At 41.8% G+C, this 25,572-nt stretch overlaps 2 protein-coding genes across 4 annotated transcripts in view; one reads left to right on the top strand and one right to left on the bottom strand.

The window, feature by feature from the left end:
* Positions 1–16,534, bottom strand: part of REEP3 (receptor accessory protein 3) — a 35,770-nt gene extending 19,236 nt beyond the window's left edge. The window contains exons 1-2 of one of the 2 annotated variants that reach the window (XM_015866223.3): positions 16,433–16,534; positions 1,911–1,983 (exon numbers count right to left, since the gene is read on the bottom strand). In XM_015866223.3, the coding sequence (XP_015721709.2) occupies positions 1,911–1,983; positions 16,433–16,464 (105 nt within the window). In that variant the 5' untranslated portion in view covers positions 16,465–16,534. Of the gene's footprint in view, positions 1–1,910; positions 1,984–12,711; positions 12,890–16,432 lie in introns of those variants that run through there. The other variant, XM_015866224.2, reaches the window with a different exon arrangement.
* Positions 16,535–16,596: 62 nt separating this feature from the next.
* Positions 16,597–25,572, top strand: part of JMJD1C (jumonji domain containing 1C) — a 163,088-nt gene continuing 154,112 nt past the window's right edge. The window contains exon 1 of one of the 2 annotated variants that reach the window (XM_085554005.1): positions 16,597–16,914. The gene's annotated coding sequence lies outside the window, so the exon portion shown is untranslated. The remainder of the gene's footprint in view (positions 16,915–25,572) is intronic. The other variant, XM_085554011.1, reaches the window with a different exon arrangement.

Below are 25,572 nucleotides of genomic sequence, written 5' to 3'. Positions count from 1 at the left end.
CTGTGTACATTTTGCAGCACCGTGACCTACACAGTATGTCACAATACCATGAAAAAAAACAGCAGAACAAAACCAAAAGCCTGGCAAAAGCAGCAGCTACGTCCAAAATGTCACTGGTATAAAGCCCCTGAAATCCTGTAAACAGAAACAGATGGTCCTGAGCCACACACAGCCCTGGTAAGGGAGCTGGACTTGGGCCATAGCATGACTGGCAGCAGAGCTGTGCCATTTGGAACACTGCAGTAACCTACACTGAAGAAAATGACCCAGATGGGAAGATGAAACATGGATCATTCCCAAGATGTTTCTGGACATTTATCCCAACTGGCAACATTGTGGTAGCTCACTGAGGTTCATTGTCATTCCCTGGCTGTGAAAAAGTCTTAGAGCTGCGCTGAAAAATTAAAGAAGGCTTAGAAACAATGCAATGTTTCTTATTCATCTCAGCCCAGAGAACATTGAGGATGCAACTGCACATGCAGAGACTGGTCAAAGACCACAGCTGATTGAAAAATGGTGCTTTCAAATTGAATGCAATTTGAAACAATTGGAAAACTACAGTTCAAAGCTCTATTAAAGGTCTGGTGTGACATGCATCTCCAAAAAGGGAAGTCACTGCTAACTGGACAGTCAAGTCAGAATTTTAGCTTTTTTTTTTTTTTAATCATCATCTCTTAGAAAACATACTGTTAATCACTTCTTAAGATGATTTCTTGCATAAGAACTAGCAACTGCCATCCTCTGCTAATGTTATAGAAGCTTTTTGAGAGAGCAAGGAAGAAAACTGGATTTATATTCTTTGCATTATACACTTCCCTGACAGAGTAAAATAAGAATGATTCAGAGCAAGTTCTCTTACTTTTAACATTTTTTCCTCCTAGAAGCTTACCTCTGTCAGGCATTAGCTCTATATGCACAAATAAGGAGTAGCTTCTGCGTACAATCTGATTAAAAGTATGAACATGAGGTCCACTTTGAAGCCTTGATGACACAACCAAGCTAAATGCAAGACATACAAGAGGAGGAACAACAGCTTCTGCATTTTGATGCTGCAGCAAAGTACAGAGCAGCACCATTAAACACCCAGACAGCAGTATTAACTCACAGATACGACTGCCAAATTAAAATTCCAATGGCACTGACTATTGTAAGTCCGGGAGCCAAGTCGAAGTGCAATAGGTTAGTTGCCAAAATGAAGTTTGGCTGTCTCTTAAAATAGGCAAGTAACTCAGTGACCAAAGCTTCTCACAAAAGCATGTCATTTTTGCAAAAGTCATCACTGTTCACTTTGAAACATAAACGGATTCTTAACCACTTAAATGTCTTTCACCATGGAATCATAGAATGGTTTGGGTTATGTTGGTTTGCTTCGCTCTTCCCCAGCATCTTAATCAGATCTTCTCCCTCCCTGGTTACATTTGTCCTCATCTTTGAAGAGCAGTGGTTACCCAGTGCTACCCCTTTTCTCATGTTGATCTCCTGTTGATCTCCATACAACAACAGTTAAACCATTGCTACTACTGACATGGTCACCAAGAAGCAAATATGTTGCAGCTTACCCACAGGCACTGGCAGAATTTGGAAACTTCCTCCCCTCCCCCCTGCCCAGAATTGCATTATTTCATGTACTTAACCGAAATGCAGCTAACATAAGATTTATGTTTTAAAACCCTCCTGTTCTTCAGACAGCACAGTATGTTGGATACATTCCAATAAGAAGAGTTTGAGAATTGATCATTCAAAAGAAAAAACGCAGCACTGCCACTACATTCACACAGGTTTTGTATCTACTGCCAAGACGATCAAACCAAACTTCCATATAATTTATTTCACTACATAATGAAAATGTCTCTGTTTTATCTCAGCAGAGGCATCTAATTAATTAAGCAATTAAAAGCAACGTGACTTACATATTCCTTCACATTTTTTGTCTTCACAGCTTTGTATGAATAATAGGCAGGATACAGCATCCCAAACACGAGCCTATCAGGAAATAAGAAGAGTTTTCAGAATTAGTTTTATAATATACAGCAAAGCAGTAACAATACACCATTAGAGCAACCCAACTATTTTACTAACAAAAACACCATTCTCTGGTTTGAAACAAAAATCAGTGTTACAGGTCACTTGGAGGGAGTCCTGCAATATGTAAGAATAAAGCAATATCAACAGAAAAGTGCTTGCCTGAAGACAGCAGTTTTGTGAGACCTGCCCTAGGAGATAAGCCAGAGTTAGTGCTTCTGCCTGTTATCAGATGACCAGGAGTTTCTCCAAAAGCACTTCTAACAAAATAAGTTCTGCTGTTTGAGTTTCTTTTGCTAGAACTTCTCAAAACCAACACGTGGACATCCAAGCAAGTGGGAACTCCTGCAGAGGAAAGCTCTTCCTCTCTTCTTTGTCCCTGTGGAATACCCAAATCCAGCAACCCATCAGCTCTAATGGTGCTCACCTTTCCTGTTCCTTCAGGCAAAAACTAGAACCATTAAGCACCAGAGATAAAGGAAAGCCTCATTAATCTAATAATGTAACAGAGACTTTATAAGCATGGAAATTTCTTTGAATAGTAAGGACACAAAAGAGGTTCATGAACGCCATAACCACTGCTAACTAACTGTCAGGTGGCTTCATAATTACATGCCAGTGGTTACCGGTCATCTAAACACCTCACAATTGTCTAAAACAGTCCAAAGTTATTTATACAGCTGTTTGCAGACTGCACATGCCAGTTTCTTCCTGTGAAGCACACAAAAGAGAAACAAACAGACTCCATCTTTTACTGAATAGATCTCTAGTGTGCAGTTTTCCACTCAATCTACTGTCAGGTAACACTGCTATTATTTTAAAAGCTAAGTTTTAATTTCAAATTCCAACAGCAATTTATTCCATTCGTAACATCCTTGAAAGTTTGCTAGATCATCTGATGTAATGGGATCTCTTTTGGAGAGCACTGCTTTGGGAACAACTGCTCCTGAAGTAGCAGTAAGGAGATCACAAAGCTCAGCTACAGAACACCTCAAGTGAGAAACAGAACAGCTCCCAACACAACACAGACGTGACAAAGGCTTTTCCCCAGCTGGCAGATCTGTATTCCAGCAAATTCAGTTTTGCCCTCAATCTATAAATCACAGATTAGTGCAGAGCTAACAGTAAGGTTGCTCACTGCAGCTGACTGAAGGCAGCAACCTGCAGCACGGCAGCAGGGAGCCTGGGTGCAATCCACACTACTGACAAAGCTACAACAGCAGAGCATTGTCTGTTCACACCAATACCCCCAGCATCTCCAGGTTGTTAGCAGTACCTACTGTCACACATTACAAGCACATTCTTCTGCTGCTATTTTTACAGTAAGCACACAATGCATTTGAAGGATGTACCCACTAGCCCAAAGCTTTTCAAACATAAAAGCTTGAGTGTTATTTTTAAAGCCTACTTTATACTTCACAGCGTACATTAGCACGCTGCACTAATGTAGCAGACAAGAATAAAGCCAGCTTCCACAGATGGAAACAGATTTCAACCGAGCGTGATATCATTTGCTTTATTTCTCCAGTAGATCTAGAGGTATAATCCTGCTTACCAGTGTGATTTCTCTGCCAGCCATACACCAAGCTATTGCTGTTTCCCAGCTGCACTCAACAGCTCGTGCAGCACTCCTTCGGTACAGCCACCTCCTCCATGGACACTGTGCTCACTCCAAGAGAAGTGTTTCTTATGAAACCACAGAACAGTGCATTTGTGTATCGATATAGCTATTAAAACACACATTATCTGTGTTATCACATAATCAACAGTCCTACACTTCAAATAATGTTATCACACACAACTATTAGAAACAGTAACCTCTGAAGTGAAGCAGCAGAGCTCACATCCGACCAATTAATGAGATGTTGGCCACAGAACACATTCAGACAGGTAAACAACACTCATGTTTTCAAGTTTATACATAATATAAATAACTATTTTAGACATACTCTCTATTTAAAGACTTTCATAGTGTCGTATAAGTTTCTCAGAAGTACAGCTTGTGTCAACACTCCCAAAACACGAAGCCATTAAACCAACAGCATATTTACAACCTCAGTCTGCTGGCATTGCCAAAGGATTGCCAGAAGCGCTGGAGGGTGTCTGGAATTTTATTCTTTTGTTTCTCTGAGATGCAGAGACAAGGGCCACAAGTATTCCCTGATAGTACAAGCTGTTCAGGACACTCAGTCAATCTAAGATACTTTGGGGACAATGTCATTTACTATGCTTGCCCTAACAAGTTTGATAACAGATGAGGGTGATTTCCCCACCCACTGACAGGCTGACAGTCTTGGCACAGACTGACAGGGAACCAAACATTCGTTAATGTGTCCATTTACATTACTAATATGCACCAACATCCTGAGGAATCACTGACAGCATTTGACAGGTTGGAGAACAAAGAAACAAATCTACCCTGTCTGCACAAAATCATGGGAGTGAATATGAATACCTGACACCCTCCCTTACTTTGCTGACCCCATCCAGTTTCCCTTCCCAACAGGGGTCTTTCACTATGATTTATGACAGGAGCATCTTCCATTCCCTTCACAGACATGCTTAGCAAGAGCAGGTAATACATGGAAATATGTGCTAGAGGTAACAGATGACTCCTGGGTAGGTGGGTGTGTGTTATCAAAGCCTCAACTACACTGCAACATCTGTGCATAAACTTGTATATAGTATGTGCTACGTACAATTACAGTTCAAGGCCTTGTTTAGACAGTTTAGCTTAAGCAAGATGCCTTCTGAAAGAGCAGCTTGCTAGTGGAATCTAAACAGAATGAAATTTATTCTGAAGAATGGTACTGGAGTTGGCTGGCTGGTCTTGGACTTAAAAAGAAATATATGGTCATACCCACTAACAAATATCTCCAGGGTTTTGATCAGCACACATTGGAAAAGCAGTAACTCACTTGCTCAGAATACACGCTATTCGTAAAAAGGACTCCTTTTTGGGGGGAGGAGGGGGCTGTGATGCATAAAATATGATAAACTATGAAATAAGTTTTAACTGTTAAACATCTGTATGGTATACTTGCAATCAACATAAAGCATAGTGAGTACTTGTAAGAACCCTATTAAGGGGGAAAAAAGCTACAATTAAAAAGAAAGTCCGAGTCATGCCTCGCTGGCACCCCCCACCTTGAGGATTACAGCTTGGTACCAAGTCCCACACTAAGCCAGCTGCAACCTTTGCTTTTTATGTGCTCACACAAACAAAAGCTCAGCCCAACATTTTCATCCTGAGTGCTTTTGAAAGGCACTACACTAAACCAAGACCTTCTCTCTCTCAACACACTTTGAGAGCCACACTTTGCTACCAGTTAATATTCAGATACGCAACACTAAGCATAACAAACTATATTTAAAGAACTTGCATCCAAGTAATTACAAAAAACAGCATTAGACAAAAATGAAGAGGAGAGCATAAAGATAAACTGAACTTCCTACCAAGTTGTGTCCTACTTTTGCTGTTTTTCCCCCAACCTCCTCCCTGTCCTCATGCAAGTATACGCCTATGTATAATAATCATTGCAAGAAGCCTAAAAGGAGACAAAGTATAAATATATATTAGAAAAAAATCATCTCCCATAAAGGATGTTCTGTACTGGAGTTTTACTCATGGCCAAGATACAGCAGTAAGATCGATTGCCTATCTGCATAAGCTTGCCAGGTTTCTCTCAGAGCAAACAAGACTTACATGCCAATAAAGCACTGTTATTTTTAATTAACCTGCTTGTTATGCAGTGAAACATCTTCTCAAGTCTGGAATGAAGACTTGCCCTTCTATGCCACCATTAAATATCATTCTAATACATTCCTTTAAGAACTCCCATAGCTGAAAGCACTAGAGACCCTCAAAGTATTTTCTAGGTTGCCTTAGGTTGTTACTTATTTTATTTGCTACTACAAAGCTCCAGATAAAAATATATGATCAGAAGTCTTAATCAACAGTTAACTCAATACCCACATGTTAGATAAGCTACGCCCTTCAGGGTGAATCAACTTTGAATTTCCAGCTCAGCCTACATACAGCTTGCAGCCTACTGGGCCTGTTCAGCCAGCCAGCAACGCACCCTGAGTCCCACTCTCAGAAAGAAACATGCTGTATATTCATTGTATCAGCCTTCTCTTCAGGCCCTTGGGAGGTATGAACACTGTACTAACTCCCAAAGCAAAGCTACACTCTTTTACCATCATGTCATGTTTTACCTTTTGTCATCATGGACACTGTAACACGAAGAAGCTGCATCACCACAGGTACAACACAACTCTCAAGATTTCTCTTTTCTAAGGGCGCTACCTGTATGTAAACCCTACAAAGCAACTCACCTCCTGTCACAGGTATAAGCCTGGAGAAACCATCACTATTGAAAAGAAACTCCTCAAATGTTCTTTAAAACAGTGAAAAAGCCCACTAAACCCGGCAGTATGGAACATTCTAACAAGCTAGTACTGGAAAACACACAAAAAATACATTAGGAATAGAAATTGTTACCTAAGTCTTAGCCACCTCTCTGCATGCCTACTTATTAGTGGATGCAACACGTGCCTGACTTCTACTATTATAATGTCCTGAGTGTCCCTGCACTGCTTCCTGTTTACATACTAAAGTCAGCCAAGTATACACAACAGTCAGCAGGTGATCTCATAGCTTCCAAGCAACCGAAACAAGATTCTTCTAACACTGCCACATGATTCAGCTCTAGCATCTCCACAAGAGAAAGATAAAAAACTGAAGGCCTTCAACACAAAGTAATCTTTATCAATTTAGATCTTTCACCTAACTCTCCATTCAAGAGCAGAATTTTATCCCTGCTGGAAAAGTACCAATTCCCAAAGCTGTTCACACTTACTCAAGCTTCAGATAAGCTATCTTCCCTCATATCTACCTTAATTCTCTCTGAACTCTCTCATTTCTATGACTGTTTGCCACTGCAAGTCAAGTATTCATGGTCTCTGAGCAGCCACCTATGGCATCATTCAGGAACAGGACTGAACATTGAGAACTAACCAACAATGATCAATGGTTACACCTACTTCTCATTCAACCCTTGAGAACCCAGAATGACTTTGGTCAAAATAGAAGACGTCCTTCAACCAAACTGTGCTTTTCTTTTCATGATCAGCAAGGGCTGATGGCTGGATTGAAGGTGTCAATTAGAAGAGACTGGCTGACCTGCTTCAGTTTTGTTGGGTTTTCTTGTTGTTTGTTTTTTTATGAGAAAAAAGAAAAACTCAAACTCACTCAAGTTTTCAACAACTATTTTCTACATTCACCACATGCATCAATAAGCTTATTCCACAGAGCGAGCAAGAAAACAACTGAGATTATAAATATTTTGAGGTTCAGTGAGGAAAGCTGATGCCTATACAGATGTACAAAGAAACAGCCATGCAGCTTAAGATCTTACCTAGAAGGGTATATTTTAAAAGAGTTTATATCATCATGACAAAGTTGACAAACAAACAAGTTAACAAGCTCACTCGCTTCTGAAACAGCTCTTCACAATTACTACCATTGGAGGATCACACTGTTTTCATGAGCTACGTGATCCTGTCAATTTGGGATACTTCTCAGAAGCCCCTAAAACATCACTGCTTTCATGCAGATAAAGTGTTGAACAAAAGCAGCACAAATACCACAAATTCTAGGATGAGGCATTCAATTTTAATTGAGAAATTTTAAATTATATATGCTTTTAACACTTAACTTGTTGGCTCTGTTAGTCTGAAGCCAAGAACAACTGCCTGACTCTCCCATACACCTTCTTGCTAATATTAGCTTTACTCAGTGCCTTCAAAATATTATTCAAGGCTTCTACAATTTGAGTAGGACTTAATTTATGTGTAGCAACATTAAGTCCATTATATTAAGGCCAGACCTTGCAAACACCTTCCACTTCAATTTTATTTGCACACTGAAAAATTGTTCATTATAATAACTTGAACCAACTCACATCAAGTCAGTGGCCATTTCTTTTCAGAGGTTTCATGCTACAGAAGTTTCTGAAACATGCACAAACAGTGGAGAGGCAGAGCAAGTGTCAAGAATAAAACAAACACTATCACCTCAGCACTGCCAACTGCAGGTTTTTAAACACATTTGATGCTCTTAAATTTCAGATCTTAGAGATCTCAGAGATCCTCATGCTGGCAAAACGATCGGATAACATTCAGGTTTGCATAATGAAGATGTTCTTCCAGCCAGTACAAAACGGTAAGTGACACAGTGAGACACTGCAGCTGAACAGAGCAATGCTAAGGCAAGGAACAAAGATCTGCAGTTGACAGAAACAAAAAGCAAATGCTGTGAAAAAACACAAACACCAGAAAACTTGAGAAGAACAAAACAAAGTAATTAAATAAAAAAACAAACAATATTATCATTACAGCAACTCTATTGGACATTTAAAGCAGCCTCACCCTATAACATATTTCAGATCCAAAGCAAGATAATTCACTATTCTGTGGCAGTAATCCTTCCTGAGTGCTGGGAGAAAGGAATTTTTTGCCATCTGGAGTTGTTTTTAAAGCTTTAACTTGGGCCTATTTCCCCCACGCTATGCTATCTTCAGGATCAAGCTGTGGAAGTCATCACAGAATCCTGTGCAATATCACATAGTGTGTGCGTTCACGTCTCAGCTGCACAAGATGAGCAGAAATTCTTTGTACCAAAGCGTTCAAGTGTGTTTTATCCATCACCTCAGGAGCTGCATAAGAAAAAACGTAACATCCAACATGAACTATGGAAGTCCAGCAACCTAGTAGCTCTACTATTGCTGATACTAGAGGAAAAACATTCAATATCTTCCTGGAGTCATGTTCATTATCACCATCTGAGGAATCTAAAGCTTTCTTCAGCTTTGTAAAGTGGCTTTAAAGTCACCCATCACACTGGAGTTTTGCCCTCCTGGCCTCTGCCTCAACATCATCTACAGTGTAGGCACAACCCCTCCAACACCACTGAATGACACAGAGATAAAAACAACAACAAAACAACTTTGCTTTCCACTTGATGTTGGTCAGCTAGAAACTTTGGAGTATCTCACTGCTTTTGGAATTGCACCGTCAGCCACAGCTGGTGCAGCAGAATGCCGCAGTGGAATGTCTTCTCTCAGCATTTTTGGAGCACAACCAACATCGGAATTACCAGTTATAGGAAGCTAACATTTACAATAGGAGTGGTCCCAACTAAGAATTCCTTCTGCTTTTTCCAAGATAAACCACATTTCATTCTTAAGCCATATAGAAATCAAAGACAAACCGCACAGCCATGTTGCCATACTGAGTCTGCTTGCTTGGCTTTAAATAGGAAAGCACAGTTCATAACCCAAAGGCTCAGAAAGCTCCAATTTAATCATTGTACATCTTATAACCTAGGGGGGCTGATTCAGAACAGCCTCAAGGTCAAGCTTCTACAAAGAAAACCCTAAAAAAAAGACAAATGTATTTTAGCAAAGAAAAGTGACACAGCCACACAACACCAGCTGAAATACAACAAGCCTTATTTCTTCCTCACGCGACTGTTGTTCGCTTTTGATCATCACAAGCTATTTACATCTCAATTTCTGCCTAAAGGTTTCTGATTTCCAAACAGCTCTGCTAATGATAAAGAGCCAAAATGGCATTTCTAAAGCCTCTTAGAGCATTTATAAAACCAAAACATTTTCCATTGTACATAGGAAAATGGCTTCTTCATGAAATTTGTATTTGGCAGATACCACTGGGATAACATCTGGGCTTGTCATTCCACAGTACACACATTTCCTCAATTACAGCTTGTGCTAAGAAAAACTCTGGGTGCAGTGCTAGACACCAAGTCAAGAACTGACAACATGCCGAATCTCTAACAAACTGCAGCCCCATTAGTAACTTAACATCAGAAATGCCATGCTGAGAAACAACTTCCCTCCCTTCTGAATCTCATTCTCCAGAGGTTCATTCAATAAAGCAGGAGAGGACAGAGAGGGTGGAAGAGGCTGCTGCCCAACCACACGTGCACACACATGAACACAAGGTGCTTCTGGGGCAAGTCCCAGATCTTCAAGGCTATTATTATTATTATTGAGAAACAGCTTCCAGTGATAATTCTAATGTTGAATTGCGAAACCAGCACTATTTAAACTGCATCTACAGCAAGCTAGTGACAGCTAAAGCAGACACTAAAAAGAATACGTGTGATGTTTCTGTGGACATTCTGTATTCTACATGAACCTTCAGCTGTTCACCGCTGAAAGATGTGAATAGATCAGCTCCATCCACGGCTTCTAAAGCAACTTACTGGTAAATATGCTTAATCTGAGTAGCACTAAGCGTGCTTTTAGACATAAGGGAAACCACATGTTCCAGAACAGAGCCCTAGTATGGAGAGAGAACGTTAGCAGATAAAGGTGAGTAATAGCAGCATAATAACAAATAACTCTTTTTTTCTTTTACAATTAGAGCTAAAGGGAATTTGATATTACCAAAACCAATCAAGATCTCCCTAAGCAAGAGAGTACTTTCCTTGTTCCCCTTTCCGTGCTTTTGATCAATGCATTAAGAAGGGAGTCAGGAAGAGGAAATAACAAAACCAGACTGCAGCTGCAAGGCACAAGGACAGACTGTTTTCCAGTGTTCCCCTTCCAGCAGTGTAAGTCCCAACAGCTTTATTAGCAAAAGAAAGCAAAACACTGTCAGACTTCTCACTTCAGGAAATGTTTTTTTGGATCCTTGCTTTTTTACACCGAGTTAAAGGCTTCTGAAAGAGGCTGCACTGTGTTGGTTTGGAACATCAGATACAAGTTCCACCAGTTTGGGACACTGAACAATATTATCAAGATGATAACACAGGGAAAACATTCTTTTAAGTAAACCTACCTGCACGTCAGTGTTTGCAGAGTGGCCACAGAGCACCCAGGAAACTAAGTCACACCCCATTATTCTGTCAGTAACAAACTACAGCAGGAACTATCTGCAGGGGCTCAGGATGCAGCTGACCTCTACGGGGAGTTACAACTGTTGTGTTAAAGCATCTCAGCACATTGGCTACCATGTTTAAAGCCACACTGGTCAGTAAAAGAACAACAGTCAATCTTTCCTACCCTACATCCCTGTATAACTCACCTCATTTTCCTGCAGTCAATTACTACAGTCTAACCAGCATGCCTTTAAGGTGTGAGAGATCCAGAACGCAGAGATCATATATTCTTCTTTTTGTTCTCTAAGTACCTAGATGGGCTACAGAAGGTACTCCCATGCAATAGTGGATGTTTTGAAGGTTCAAAACCAGAAAAAAAAGGACCAATAATCCCAGAAAAAGTTGATTTGCACATTAAAGACCAGGAGAGAGATTTCTGCAAGTCATGGTTTTTACTTCCCCCCCTTCCCCTCCACCCCCCAAAAGATTTTCTCACAAAGGTTAAAAGCACCAAGTCAAAGCAGTTTTTACTTTATTTAGATACCAGGATTCCAGACTGCACTTCCCCCAGAGATGTCCTTATAGGCACCTATCAGGACAGGGCTCTACATACAAAATAACCAATGACTGGTTACAGTACAAAGTCACATCCACTCTGAACCTTGAGACGCTGAGATATGCTCTGACAAAGCAGAAGCTGGTTTGCAGAACATGCGAGAGTAGAGGTTGTTTGTTTAATTAGCAATGTCCTCCTGTGCCAGAGCACGCAGTTCTTGGCATTCCTTTATCTACAATGCATAGAACACAGATGTGGATTTCAGCACGTTTTGTAACGCAGTGCACACCAAGACAATTAAGTCAGAATGTCAGACCCTGCAGTACGCCTCTGGTTGTGCTCCATCTGTTCCAGGGAGCTTCAGTTCACCAGGCCGCCCTGGGCTATGAGCGCTGATCACGCATGCTCTGCATCTGCAGAATGCCATAAACACGGGCAAGAAAAGAGCAGCTGGACTGCATAGCAAACATTGACACAAGGAAAGGTGTGTCAGGCAGGCAGTGGGCATGCTCATTTCATTTCTAACTCTGTCAGAACCAGTCACATCCTACACTGTAGGAGCTCACAGAATAAGTGTTGCAAGTCAAGCTTAGCAAGCAGATGCTTTTGACTGTACATATGGATTACCTAACTGCAAAGCTGAACCATGGATGGAAGTATTTTAATGATTTCATTGCTCAATTATGTAAATGACTTTAAGCCTTCAATAGACAGGACAACGTACTTAGTCCCTTGATGTATATATAGTTGCAGACTTCCAATTACAAAATTTAAGAGCCTTTAAAAATCAGGAGGCCTTGTTTAATGAGAACAGCTGCACCACCACTGCTGTAACTAGACTCATCACTAGAACCAATAAGCAGCAACATGCAAGTGAAGGATGTGAATACAGAGCATGCTTTAACTCGACTGACAATATGCTGACAACAAAACCAGTGTTGTTTTCTTCCTACAACTTTTAATTCTCAACATGGCACTTACATAGCACATGGCAACTGAGCAAAGATGGCCCTCTCTAAAGGATCTCTACAGAAAGCACGCTTCAGCAGACAAAACAACCTCAACCATCCTGTGGCCACACAGATTGGGGCCTCTCTGGGAAGCAGAGGATGGGGGAAGGGTGAAAGGATGGCCCTTCCTGGCAAGAAGCTGGTTAGAGTTTAAGGATAGCATCAAGTGTCAAGGATAACTGACACATGATGATTGATTGACTCTTTTCACTCACCGTGACAGCAAATCCTTCTCCTCTCCCCCACAGGTGCAGCTGGGATTTATGGGTCTTTACAATGGAAGCACATTCTGGGTCCGGCAGCATTCAACATTCTTCAGGCTTCATCTGGAAGCATCCAGCCACAACAAGAGAAGGCTACAGATGAAGGAACTCTCCCACAAAGGGCCATTCTGACTGGAAGGTCGGGCTGCACATAGCTATTACTTCCACAAACCATGCCGGCAGTATCGTTACACTCAGTTCTATCTCATGAACAATGGCTGTTTCAAGCAAGACGCTTGACAGTGTTTTTATTAGCAAACAAGAACAAAAAGATTTTGTTTTTTGTACTTGTTTTTAATAAAAACCTTTATAATTCAAGAGCAAGACATAATCCAGGCTTACAAAGTATACACACTCACATGGAAACTGCAAGGAAACAAACAGTTCTAATGCATAAAGCAGCAAAAGCTGAAAGAGTAACGCTACTCCCCATCTCCAGGTCAGCTCCCATGTGCCCCAGTCTTTGTCCAGCTTCACATAGCTGCAGCTATAGCCTAATTCCACAGCTGTGGAACACTTGCTGAAGTGTTATTCATACACCCGTGCTCTTTGTAAGGCTCTAAAGTGGAAGTGGGGAATAGGCAGAAAAAAAAGCAGCTACAAATACCTCAGAAAAACACCTCCTCCTGCAGTCCGCTACAGCTCACCATTCCAGCAGCTGAGACTTTCAAACAACTTCACTGGAAGGAAAACATGCTTAAATACAGGGGTAGAGCGAGCATTGCAAAGCAACGCAGATGGGGCAACTTCCATTTTTATATGAGGAGGGGGGAAAAATTAACAGATTACAGCAGACAGTCTGCTTTAACAGATTGCAAGAACAAAATGGCCATCTCCTTTTTTATTTAGGATGCATAACATCTTTGCTTGGCACAAGAGAATAGTCTGATCTCATCCATACCAGGCTGTGACTGACACGTACTCAGTGTGTTTACTACTAAATACACTGTCTCAGCAACTGATGTGTACACAATTGCTCAGACCCTAAAACGAGAAGAACTAGCAATCAAAGCAGATCAGTCAGACAGGGCTACAAGATAACAAGACAGCCAGCCACAAAGTTAAGAATTCCCACCATTAGAAACTGAGTACTTGACAAGCTGTAACACTTCCAGAAATTCCCTGAGACTCCAAACAAATCACTACTTTTCTCTTGGCTTTTTGGAAGCGCAAAGATGGAAAAATATTGCAGTAATCTTTCTTAAAACTGTTGCAATAGCCAGAGTGGAACAACTAACAACCTATACTTACTCTTAACAGCACCCTATAAACCTTAAAATGAAAAGGCATTCTAATTATGTGCTTCGAGTCTTCCACTTCTCCACTGAAAGGAAGATACACAACTAGTGCAATGTATTTCACAAGCCTGCATGCTGAAGTATTTAAAGCAAGAAAGCAGAACTCTTCATTAAAGCAAAGTTTTGCCAAAGAACACAAAGCAGTGAGTTTTAACCACTCCCTGCTGATGACTCTTCTAGACAATTCACATGCAATTAAGAATTCTAATTCCCTACTACCTCCATTCCCTGGTTCCTTCAAGCTTTAACCAAATTATTTCTAGCTGATGAATTCCAAATTGCAAGTTCTCAGACTGAACCAGAAGCTGGTTTGCTTAGGAGGTGCACGTCAGGACAAGTCCTCAGTATGGAAAACTCAGAGGGCACTGTGACACACCTACAGATGCATACTTTGCTGGCTTTTTTCTTTTTTACTTTGACAAAGAGAAGGTCTGCCAGTAAAGGAGGACTTGCACTGCAGCTAGAGCAACTGCTGCCCCTTCCAACCACTCATGAAGACAACAGATCATCCTGAAAGAGGACAAGAGAGCTTTTTGGACTTGTTATGGGCAGCATGAAATCTGTACGGCTCTCATATACAAAAGAAAGACACCAAACAAAAATGACAATGAATAGCAGAAAACCTCAGGTCTCAGCATCTACATGCTGGTTAGAAGTATTTTCATCTTCGTTGCAGGCTTTACTGAAGAGATAGCACACTTCTAACCAACTGATGATGCACAAGTCAGAGAAATAGCCACTGGAACAGCCTGGAAAGATATCAGGAAGCAAAACAGACCACGAAGAGGAAGCCAGTATAACGAATATTGAGAAAAAGAGAGCAAGGAAGACAGTTTGAAGACTACTTGATTAAAAACATCTTATGTCACACCACCTCTATCTCCATGATACCTCTCGCCTGTCCTACCTGTGCAAATTTTACTTTATTAAGCAAAGTTAAATAAGTTTCCAAGCTATACAAATGCTCATCTGGATGCACTAAACTTCCTACCCAGGAAGCTAAGCACTGGCAAGGTTTAAGTCCCACAGCTGGGAAACCAGGGCACGAGAAGGTGAAGAGGATTTATAAATAGTATCAAATACTCTCTTTTTAGCAAAAATAATGAGCACGCAGAAGTGAGTCAGTAACAGCAAGCAGAAAACCAGTCTGAGTAATGTGCTGTCCTTCATTGCAATAGAACCGTGCACTGGAGCAGCTATCACCTTAAATGCCTGTGATACTGGTCAGACCCACAAAGGACTTAATCCTCAAAAATGCAAGTACGCTGCTTGGTAGCTAATTTCAAAGGGGAGGGGAGAGGGAGCCACTACAAGCAACTTAACAAGAACCTCCCTGTTGGAAACAGAGGTGCCCAGCGCTGCTGTTATTTCCTTTACAGCCAGCGCAGTTTAAAACACTGTTAAAGGCAAAATCCTCTGGTTGGTGTTTCCATATAACCAAGCAGAAACAGGTTCAGCAGCTAGTTTGACTTACAGAAAGTATGGGCATGGATCTTCCCACTACTGCCCATGGGAAGACCATGCTGACAGAATGGCAGCAATTCTTCCCACAGCCAACATCGTTCCTTACCAGCCCTGAGACACACGGCTCTTTTTAGCCATTTCAGCCATCTGACGGGTCTCATAAAGGGCAGAAGGACAGAGGACAGATGAGAGACTGTTACTTGTGTAGTGCTGAGACCACAGCAACAAACGTACTTTGCACGAAAAGACATCCTGACAGCAAATCAAGGCTTGATCCGAAATGACACCAGGCGGCTTCAGAGAGATGCTTGTCACCAACAAAACGAGGAAATCCTGTTTATTGCCCCCTGTACCGGGTTACACACTCCTGCTGCTCTTGGCACTCACTCAGGCACTCGCAGGACTGCTCTGTGCACAGGATCACCTCGTTAGCTTGGCAAGAAGTCACACGCAGCATAATCTCAACTCGAGCAACGCAGCAAGAACCGGGCCGGCACAGACAGAGCCGCCACACGCTGCTGACAGTTACCGACCTGCCTTTACAGCTTCATTAGCACTCATTTACTAGCAGCGCTCACCGCGACAGCCGACCGCTCCCGGCCCGAGGGGGCGGCCCGCACCTCACTCCGCGCAGGGCCGCGGGCAGGAGCAGCGCTCCGCGTTGCGTTATGCAGAGGGGATCGGCGCAGCCCTCCCGAGCCGGCGGAACACGCGGATCCGCGGTTGCCCCGCACGGCCCCGCCACACCTGCGCCCACAGCGCCGGGGCCGCGCTCGGCGGCCGCCCCCGCTCGGGGGCCCAACGGCAGCGCCCGGGGGCCGACGAAGCCCGCCTCCCTCCCACCGCCCCCCTCCGTGGGAAGCCCCGGAACGAGCGGGATGTACGCGGCGCCGCCCGCTCCCGGCACTCACACGACGGCCCGCGAGATCATCCACGACACCATCGCGGCGGCCGCGGCGGCGGCGCGTCCCCTCGGCGAGCCGGGCCCGAATGGCCGCGCGCCGCCCCGCCCTGCGCGACACTCCCCGCCCGCCGCCACAGCCCGGCGGCGCCGCGCATGCGCACTGTGACGGCTGAGCGCTGAGGTGTTTCCCGCAGCCCGAGCTCGGCCCCAGGGTCGCGCTGAGGGGAAACGTGACGGCTCCTGCCCGGCCTCATGCCCGGCCTCATGCCCGGCCTGCCGCTGCCCTCCAGCCCCCTGTAGGAGCCGGGCTGTCCCCCTGCCCACAGCCCCCGAGCTTGGTGCGGTAACGTCCTGTCCCTGCCTGATGCGCCTGGATTAGTCACCCGCCCTGTGAACACGGCCGTGAAGTGCCGCCTATCTTTAGACCGAAAAACGAAGACACCCTGTGCCCAACAGTCGTCACGCTGATGCACGAGGAGATAGAAGCAGGTACCATTTAGTTTGATCAGGGAGGAGTGTAACACGGCCCCTTTCTGCACTTCACATCTCTTCCTTGAAGCGCAGGGACCGCTTGGTACAAGGCAGGCTGAGCTGCCCACCTGTATCCACACTTTCCTTCATGTTCCCTCGCTGTGGCCCAGATCAGGGCACAGCTCCTCAGGCCTGGCCTCTGCAGAGCAGCTGTGGACACAGGGACACTGCTGTGTGTGCCAGCACATGGCTGAGCCACATCATGAGCCTGCCAGCTTCCATGGTTATCAATATCAGCATAGAAATAACCAGTTCCAAGGGCTGTGTAAGGACATGTACTTATGTGGGGCGCACAGACTGCTGCCTGCACCTGATCCAAAGCTACAGGTGACTGGGAGGGCACATCTGGGAAGTACTGGTGTCTGTGCGCCCAGTTCTTTCCCTTGTCACTGTGAGGCAGGATGACCCAGCCCAGACACCTTGCTGAGATTGAGGGCTGGCAGGTCTCACCTGACAGGGACATGTGGGTGAAGCTGGGCACTTCATGGTACAGCAGCTCTATATCTGCAGAGATAATACAGTTTTCCTACCATACATGGAGTAGGAATGGCTTACACTCCATACACTGTTGGCTTATTCAGATCAGAGGTTCCATGTCTGCACAAGACGCTTTCAGTTCCATGGGCACGTGCTGGAATTCCTCAAGTGCTCGCACCAGTGAAGTCCAAACAAAGGCATTTTCACTCCTCTGCAGCCTTCAAACACAATTCACGTGGTCAAATGGCTGAAAGTGATTTATGAAAGGAAGAAGTGGGGAAATACGTGAAATGGTTCAACAATTACGGTCTTTGAAAACTTCTGCTGTAGTTGTAGACTGTGACATTGTAACAACAACATAAAAACAAATTTTACTCTTTCTGTGCAGGTATTGAGGTCTTGAAAATAATGATGTTGGCCACCTGGGTTGTCTCCTTAATTGACCTCTACAGAGGGTGCAGAAAATGGTAGAGAGGAATTTGTGGTAAAATTAGAGTATTCTGCTCAATATCCTTATTCTAAAAACAGGCTTACCCTGAACGTATTCTTTATTGCATTCAGTGAAAGCAGAAATCTGAACCGCTATATTTCCCTTGAATAAAGTCCTCTCTAGCGTTGGGCTGAATAAAGCAACCTTGAACAGCAAAGGATTTGAAATATGAATTAGCTCAGAGAGATTACATTTTAGACTCCAGTTCTGTAAACTCTTCTGCAGAGGCGGATCCTGCTGCCTGCATAACACTGCACTGGAGTCTGTAGCATTCCAAACCATCTAGAGCAAACTGTGAGATGAGAGCTCTACTTTGGATCCTATTAAAGAACCATATAGTAGATTTCTATAAGCAATTATGTGTTCAGTCATCTCAGAGAGCCCTTCTAGGAAGAGAGTGATACTCTTTCTTATGGTCCAAGAGAACTGTATGCATCAAATCCATAGCTGCGTATTCTATTTTGTATAAGGTATGTTTGAGAGAAAACCACTCTTTATTTTGAGCGAAGACATTTATTTTTCTTGTGTTTGTTGCCATGGCAATACTGTCTCTGGTGAAAAGCTGCATTTACATTTAAAGAGGCAATTTTTTTAATTTATTTTTTCAAAGATAAAGGCAGATGGATCCTAACAGGAATTCATCTTCCTAAGGAGGTTGCTTTGTTTCACAGAACATTTTGAGACTGAATTCAGTGCAATAAACCCAACAAATGTTGGCCTGATCCCCAGGAGACAGACATCAGGATGCCACATGGACTTCCTTGTTTTGTAGCTTGTATGGAATGAGAATCCATTGCCCTGAACTGCAGAAACACAGGGAGTGGCACAGCAATTAAATCCATACCATGTACTTATTCAGACCTGGGATATGTCTTACCCATACGTCTATTTTTATGTAAGGAAGACTTACAGCTACCTATAGGATATTTTTAAGTCCTGCACAAAAGCCACGTAATGTATCTAGAAGTCACTTTAAATAGTTTTAACAGGATTTAGAAAATCTCTGGTGAAGATCAACAGCCCTCCATTTTCTTCAAACTACTTTTGTGTAATAGAACGTAGGCATACAAACATTAATGTTTAACTTTTACCTCCTTTAGAGGCAAATAAACATTCTTTTTCTATGTGGCAGCTGTGAAAACAGGAATTGAGCAATGTTTAGGAAGACACAAATTGGTTTTTGGACTATAGAGTTTTTGGGTTCTGTCCCCTTGCTGTGAGGATGAACTCCCTGCAGAGAGCACGGCTTCCACCGCTGCTCCCAAAACATTCATATGTTAATTGCCTTGCTGTTTTTTACTTGTGTTGTTTGACGGGAGCAAATTCTAAATACATATCAGATACAGGACAAGTTGAGGTTTTCAGTTGGGGCCCCAACAAGCAAACAAACCCAACAAGCCATTGCCCCAGTTATTGAATCATAGCAGAGATGTCTGCTGTTTTGGAGCCAGAATACGGATCAGATGATACAACAAAATACAGAATGGATGTACAGATGATTTTTTCTTACATTACCCTAAGTTGATATTGCTTTTAAAACTTACTAATAATGAAAACACTGTTAAAATTTGTGGTTTATGCTTCTCAGATATTTAACTAGTCATGCATTTTCCCATGTATGAGACTAATAGTAAAGGTTAGCTAACTTTCACTATCTGATATTCCTTTTACTTGCTTCTATATTCATTAATAAGATTCTCCTCCTGAATTCTGCAGATGCACCTGCAAATACAAAACTTGAAAGTTCAAATAACAAGATTGTAAGATGGAATGATACAAAGAACAGGATGAGAGATTTATGTGCCCCCCAGGACTACAGAGGGATGTCTAACACCCTTCATTGACCAAAACAGCCCTTCAGTCAATGAAAAGCCAAAGCATTTCCATCATTTCAGCACAATGTTCTGCTTTGATTGCAGAACAATAGAACATCATCTGGCATTTCAGTTAGAATATTATCTGATTAAAAGTGCAAATATTAGATTTTCTATGCTTACGTTTCATTTGCACTAACAATTTACTGTGCTGCTGAAAGGTCTGTTGTACAACTGCTGATTAATTGTATCAGTTTTTGAAGACTAATTGCTAAGGAGGTTGCAATGAATTAAATGCCTCCGGTTCCTTGTTTTGTAGCAGAAACAGAAGAGCAGGAAAGCACCCCTTAGAATCTCTCTTTTTTTTTTTTCTTTAGGGAAATGTGATCTGAAAAGGAAGGGGAAAGTTCAGAACAGTTCCTTTAGAGATTTGTATTTCTGGCAGCAGTCATTTGTCCGTTTTACCTTATTGCTTCCATTTGGAGTTTGAAACATATGAGATGCAGCCCTGGAAGGGCAAGGAGAGGCAACAGGGAGGAGCTAATTTCCAAACTGTTGAGAGTATCTGAGAGAGACTCTTTACAAATCAAAGAGTGCTGCTATACCTATCAATCCCCGTCTCCGGTATTAATCAGCTACAGTTAGAATGGGTTTTGACGTGTATTGCACACAGACCTGCAAGCATTACCAGTTCGGTAAGTGTAACCACACTCCAGAGTTATGCTTAAGTGCATCTCAATAGGGAGTCCACAAGACAGATTCGTATAAACTATTTTCCCTGTTTCAATGTAGAGTGACATTAAAGATGCTAAACTGTTCAAAAGCTGCAGCTGAATGTTGCAGTAAATATATGCCTCTCTCATGAAAACAAATCCATTCCCAATAAAGAGACACACACGCCGGTATCTGATGATCCACCCTCTCTGTGTATTGAGACATAAACAGGAAGGCAGAATGTAGCTTTGGTCTAGGTAGTATCATTTCAGCTATATCCCATTGCTCATTGTGATGCATCAAATGTAATGATTATAGCAATCTGGTGGAGATTTTTAAAAAATACACTTTCTGCATTTGATGTTTCTGATCACAACAGAAAACTTACGCTATTTTATAGTCTGCTGACTAAGCTCATCTGCGCACCAGCTGCATTTTATCAAGGCACAACGTTTGCCTTTTGAACTTGCTGCTATATTTTACTTTAAATGAAGATGAGATATACATTCTTTGGCAACATTTAGAACCTTGTTCAGCACAATATCCATTTGCAGAAAGTCGTAGCCTCCAGCTAAATGGAACATCAACCCATGGCCATCAGCCCAAAAGAGGTAGGGGCGAAAAAATCCTAGAAACAGAAAAGACACCAAGTTTGTCTGATGAAGAACCATGTCATTTGGTCAGATGTTTGGCCTACCTGAAATCGTGCAATTTTTCTAGGCTATTTTTACTACTCATTGTCCTGCTAGGAAGGTTTTTCTAGTATCAAATTTAAGCTGAGTCAATGGGCAGTCAGAACTTTTTATCCTGTCTCCCCTGAGCACGGAAGGAAGATTGTTATTTTCCTTTTGCAGCAACTTTAAAACTGAAACCAGTACTTAAATGATTGTAGCTTTCCTGGAAGGAAAAAATAGGAACCCCAATTCTCATGGCACATTTTCTAGACTTCCATTAGATTTCATTCTTTTTCAAGGAGCACAGCCCAAAACCACACTCATAACCCCAGAATAGAGCTGAAGGACATACAGCAAGTCAAAAAGCTGCCAGCAAAAGGCACTGAGCTGTTGTGAAAAGGAAAAGAAAACCCCTCTTGCACTGCGAAACAGTATGATTATCTAGAAGAGTTATCCAGATAGACCACAACTATGAGCCATAATAGCAATTCCTATGTACAACCTAAAGCTACTCTTAAAAGTTATTTATTTATTTAATGTCTGCACCGTTTATTTATTTTTTTTTTCTGAAACAAATCAAGTCAGAAACTACTGACCACCAAATGCATTTCAGGAAGCTGCTTTATGATGCCAGCTTTTTGGTATCCCAAATTTTGTTGGAGCGGTGCTTTGTTTTTTCATTCCTTGGGTTTTTTTGCCCTAAGAACTTTCCTCTGCATTCTCTCTCGATATGGGGAAAGAGGTATTTTGTTGCATTGTTTTTAAACAGATGTTAAAACTCTGTATATCAAATCATTTCACCAGATTTAAGTTCAAAACACAGAACTCCTTTATTTATATTTTGAGCCAGATCACCTTTGTTTTCCAGGAGAAGCACTGCATGTAGAGGACATTGACTTGAAGCCATCAGAACAGTGAGATATTCTTATCAGTAAATAATTTTCCTCCCTAGAGGAAACTAAGCACATGCTTTTAAACTTTGAATTTGTATTTAGTTTGCAGACAGTGGTTCTTGGTAGCTCTAACTGATACATTGAAGAGCTCTTTTGCATCTGTTACAATCATTTTAGATCCTCCACAACAATTTATGCACTCTTAAGTCAATTTTCTGACAAAGTTCATTCCTACCTTGCAGGAAACAAGTGTTTTCTTTTTATATAGAATGTAGCTGAGCCCAATAATACAGAAAACAAGCAAACAAAGCTTATATAGAAATATACTTTATGTGTTTTCTTGTTTAGTATTGCTTCAACTGGCAGATACACATAGCAAAATATATCTTCTTCTCTCACAGGTCCAGTACTTGAAATAGAAACCATTTATTTCTACCTTAACATCCCTTGTGGCAAAGAAAACAATTTTTAGTCTTTTTCTCATTATTTTAGTGTGACATTACCAGCTAACGTGATAAGTTTGAGTATAATCTTGTATATTTAGAGCACAACTGCACAAACTGTTTTAGACATTAGCAGTAATTATCGAAGGTCTGAAGCCTGTCTGGGGAGCAGGGGGAAGCTCACACAGGAATTTCATGCACTGCTGGAAATCCCTACCAGAATGTGTTGTTTGTTTCAGAAAGCAGCTAAAAGATGTGCCTTGTACTAGGAACTTTGCCACTGCCCTTTTCCAAGCAGTCTTTTAGTTCTTAGGAAAGTTGACTGCAGTTCCTCTGTGAAAAACGGAGCACAGACAGTCTCTCAGCCTGTCTAGACATTCTGGATACTGAGTGTTTAATGTCCTGGTATAACATAGCTGGACTATAGCAGTGGAAAGTGATGAAGGCAGGAAAGACAGCAGGCAGAAATTCTGGTTTAGCAGGCAGAAATACACGACTGCTTTAGCTGCTCCGTACTGGTAGCCTGCAAGAGGCTTGGGAACAATTGCCTAGATTATGTCAAGGAAGCTTTGTCTAGACAAATCACAACTTCTTACCACAGAGCTACACCCTTTTTTGGATGCCTATTTGCTCCAAGAAGTAGTTGGAAAGTACTATTAACTATCAAAAAAATCAACACTAAAAGTCACAGTCCAACAAGTCCAAAATGGGAAACAGGAGCTGGCTTGTTATGTTTTGCTTTTAGCCATATTCCTACATGGATTCCTTTCTTTCGCATGCTCTTTTTCATTTTTGTCGTTCTTAAACACAGTTTTAAGGAACAATTCACCAAGATCCAAAAACTAGAAATAATACACAGGAAAATGTACCTCAGAGGGCAACCCAAAAGTGAGGAACCTCAATAATTGATCTCTGAAGTGTTCAGGAGCTGCACAAATGATTGATGTACAACATTTAAGCACATTAATTAGCTGAATGAAGAAACATGAAATAGCCGTTATGCCTTTAAGTGGCTGTAGAATTCAATTAAGTGGTTGACCCGCTTGGTTCTCAGGTACAAATCAAGCACTATGTTCCATGAACATTATCACCAAGGAAGTTTTGAGCTATTGCAAAAATTGGAAGATATTTTAACTTATTGCATTTTCCTGCAGATGATTTGCATCACAACTGTAAACACCACTAAAATCTCTTGTATTAATGAGTTCAGTCTTCAATTGGATTACCGGCTACCACAAGGTGTGTGCTTTCAGCCTCATTTTATGTAACAAAGATCACTTAAACAACATGAAACATGAAGTGTTGCATTGCTAGGACGCAGCTTATACACAGGCTTCAAAGCAGACTAAAACATGAGAAAACTGGAGATACTGTGAGACTTCAAATCCAACACAAGGCGTTTATTATAACCATTTCCTTGAACTATCATTCTGTCCTTCTGTTGTCACTAATTCTAGAAGGAAAAAGGCAACGGATTTGCATTAGGTCAGGGCAGATGGATGTGCCAAATTACAGATTTAATAAGAGCAGTTTAAGGCTTCTTCCTACTAAGGGACTGTCACTCCTGAGTCCGGAACATTGGTGTAGCCACAGCAGCTGGCTCACTACCTTCCTTTACTGCCTTTCTGAATCATCTCAAGTAAAGCTCATGTCAATTCTGATTCAGGAAAATAGCTTCACCTGAATTACAAAGCCAGCAGAACCAATTTCCCGGCATTTCCTGAAGTCCAAGTTACCTACTGAGGTTTTAGATACAGGCCAACTTATGCCAGGGAAGTTTTTGCCTGTTTTGTTCTCTCACTATAGCAAAGATTACTCAAATGCTTTATAATTTGGAGTCAAATGTGGTTGAAAGAGAAAGAAATATGAGAGGAGATATTTGTTACCAGAGCCCACTAGTATTTTGGCCTATTACTCTTGAAGCATGATCGATATCTAAATACAGGTGTAGATGTGAATCATTAGTACAGTAGTTTGGCACCCACTGAGTTCCTGGATTTAGGATTTGATACTAAGAGCAAGGCTACCTTCAGATCATTCAAGGGAGGGAGGTGAGTCTCCTGAAGAGCCCTTGGGCAATTGTGTCCTGCATGTCCTACCTGTTGTAGGTATGTCAGAATAAAACCAACATCCAAAGAATTTCAACCTAAAGCTGCTATCAGAAAAAGCCCTTACCTCCAGAAACATCAAAGCCCCAGCAACTCGCAAGTAAACTGAAGAAATTCAGTAGGAAGGAAGTTACCTGCATGAGAACAATGACACAGTCCTTAATGCTGATCTCGTTTTTTTGGAGTGCATGAGAGGCTTTATTTGAGGTTTGAGTATTAATCAAGCTTTAATGATTTTGCCTCCTGAGTCAGGGTTGCTGAAGGTGCTCACAACACTTCAAGCATTCAGTTGAGACAGAAGGTTTTAGTCCCTCTTTTCCCCGTGTTCCCTTTATTAGTCAGGGTCTCATATAATACATTAGTTACTCCCAGTGAGGATAAATATCTTGGTCCAGCTCCTAATGCAAAGAGAATGGATACATTTATTTTAGTGGTAATTATAAAGTGATTAATTAGGCATCATTAATTCATCACACAATGAGATTCTACAAAGAGTCTGAGTGACTAATACATACTAACCTGGGGTGGATCCTTCACATACAGAAGTAAGAATTGTTTTCACAAGTGCTTTTCTTTTTCTTACTATTGTCCATCTGCTGGTTTTCAAAGCCTCATCACAGTAAAAAGACAACAGCATTGTTGTGTTATATAACAAGAAATAAAATAACCCATAAAGTTGGTGCTTTAGGAGTTTGTGTGGAACAAGTATATCTACAGTTATACTGCTACCTGACGCACTGTCAGCAGCAATGAAACACCGGCCTTAGATAGCTTAGTTCTGAGTAGGCAGATAGAGTGGTTAATGCCTTAAGAAGTCAACACGTTTTTGAGGGGATGCACAGAAAGCTATATTTAAGCTGAAGGTGTCCATTCACGAGAAGTGTTCAGTATCAGGTTGGACAAGGCTTAGATCAAATGAAAGATGTCTCTGGTCTCAGCAGGGCATTTGGACTGGATGATCTCTAGGGTCTCTTCCAAACCACTCTGTGATTCTCTAGTTTAT

Source organism: Coturnix japonica, chromosome 8 (assembly GCF_054131305.1).
Source record: "Coturnix japonica strain WE chromosome 8, WE-NBRP24, whole genome shotgun sequence".
NCBI classification, from domain to species: domain Eukaryota; kingdom Metazoa; phylum Chordata; class Aves; order Galliformes; family Phasianidae; genus Coturnix; species Coturnix japonica.
Note: the sequence above shows the minus strand (reverse complement) of the source record. Positions and strands in the feature narration are given on the sequence as shown.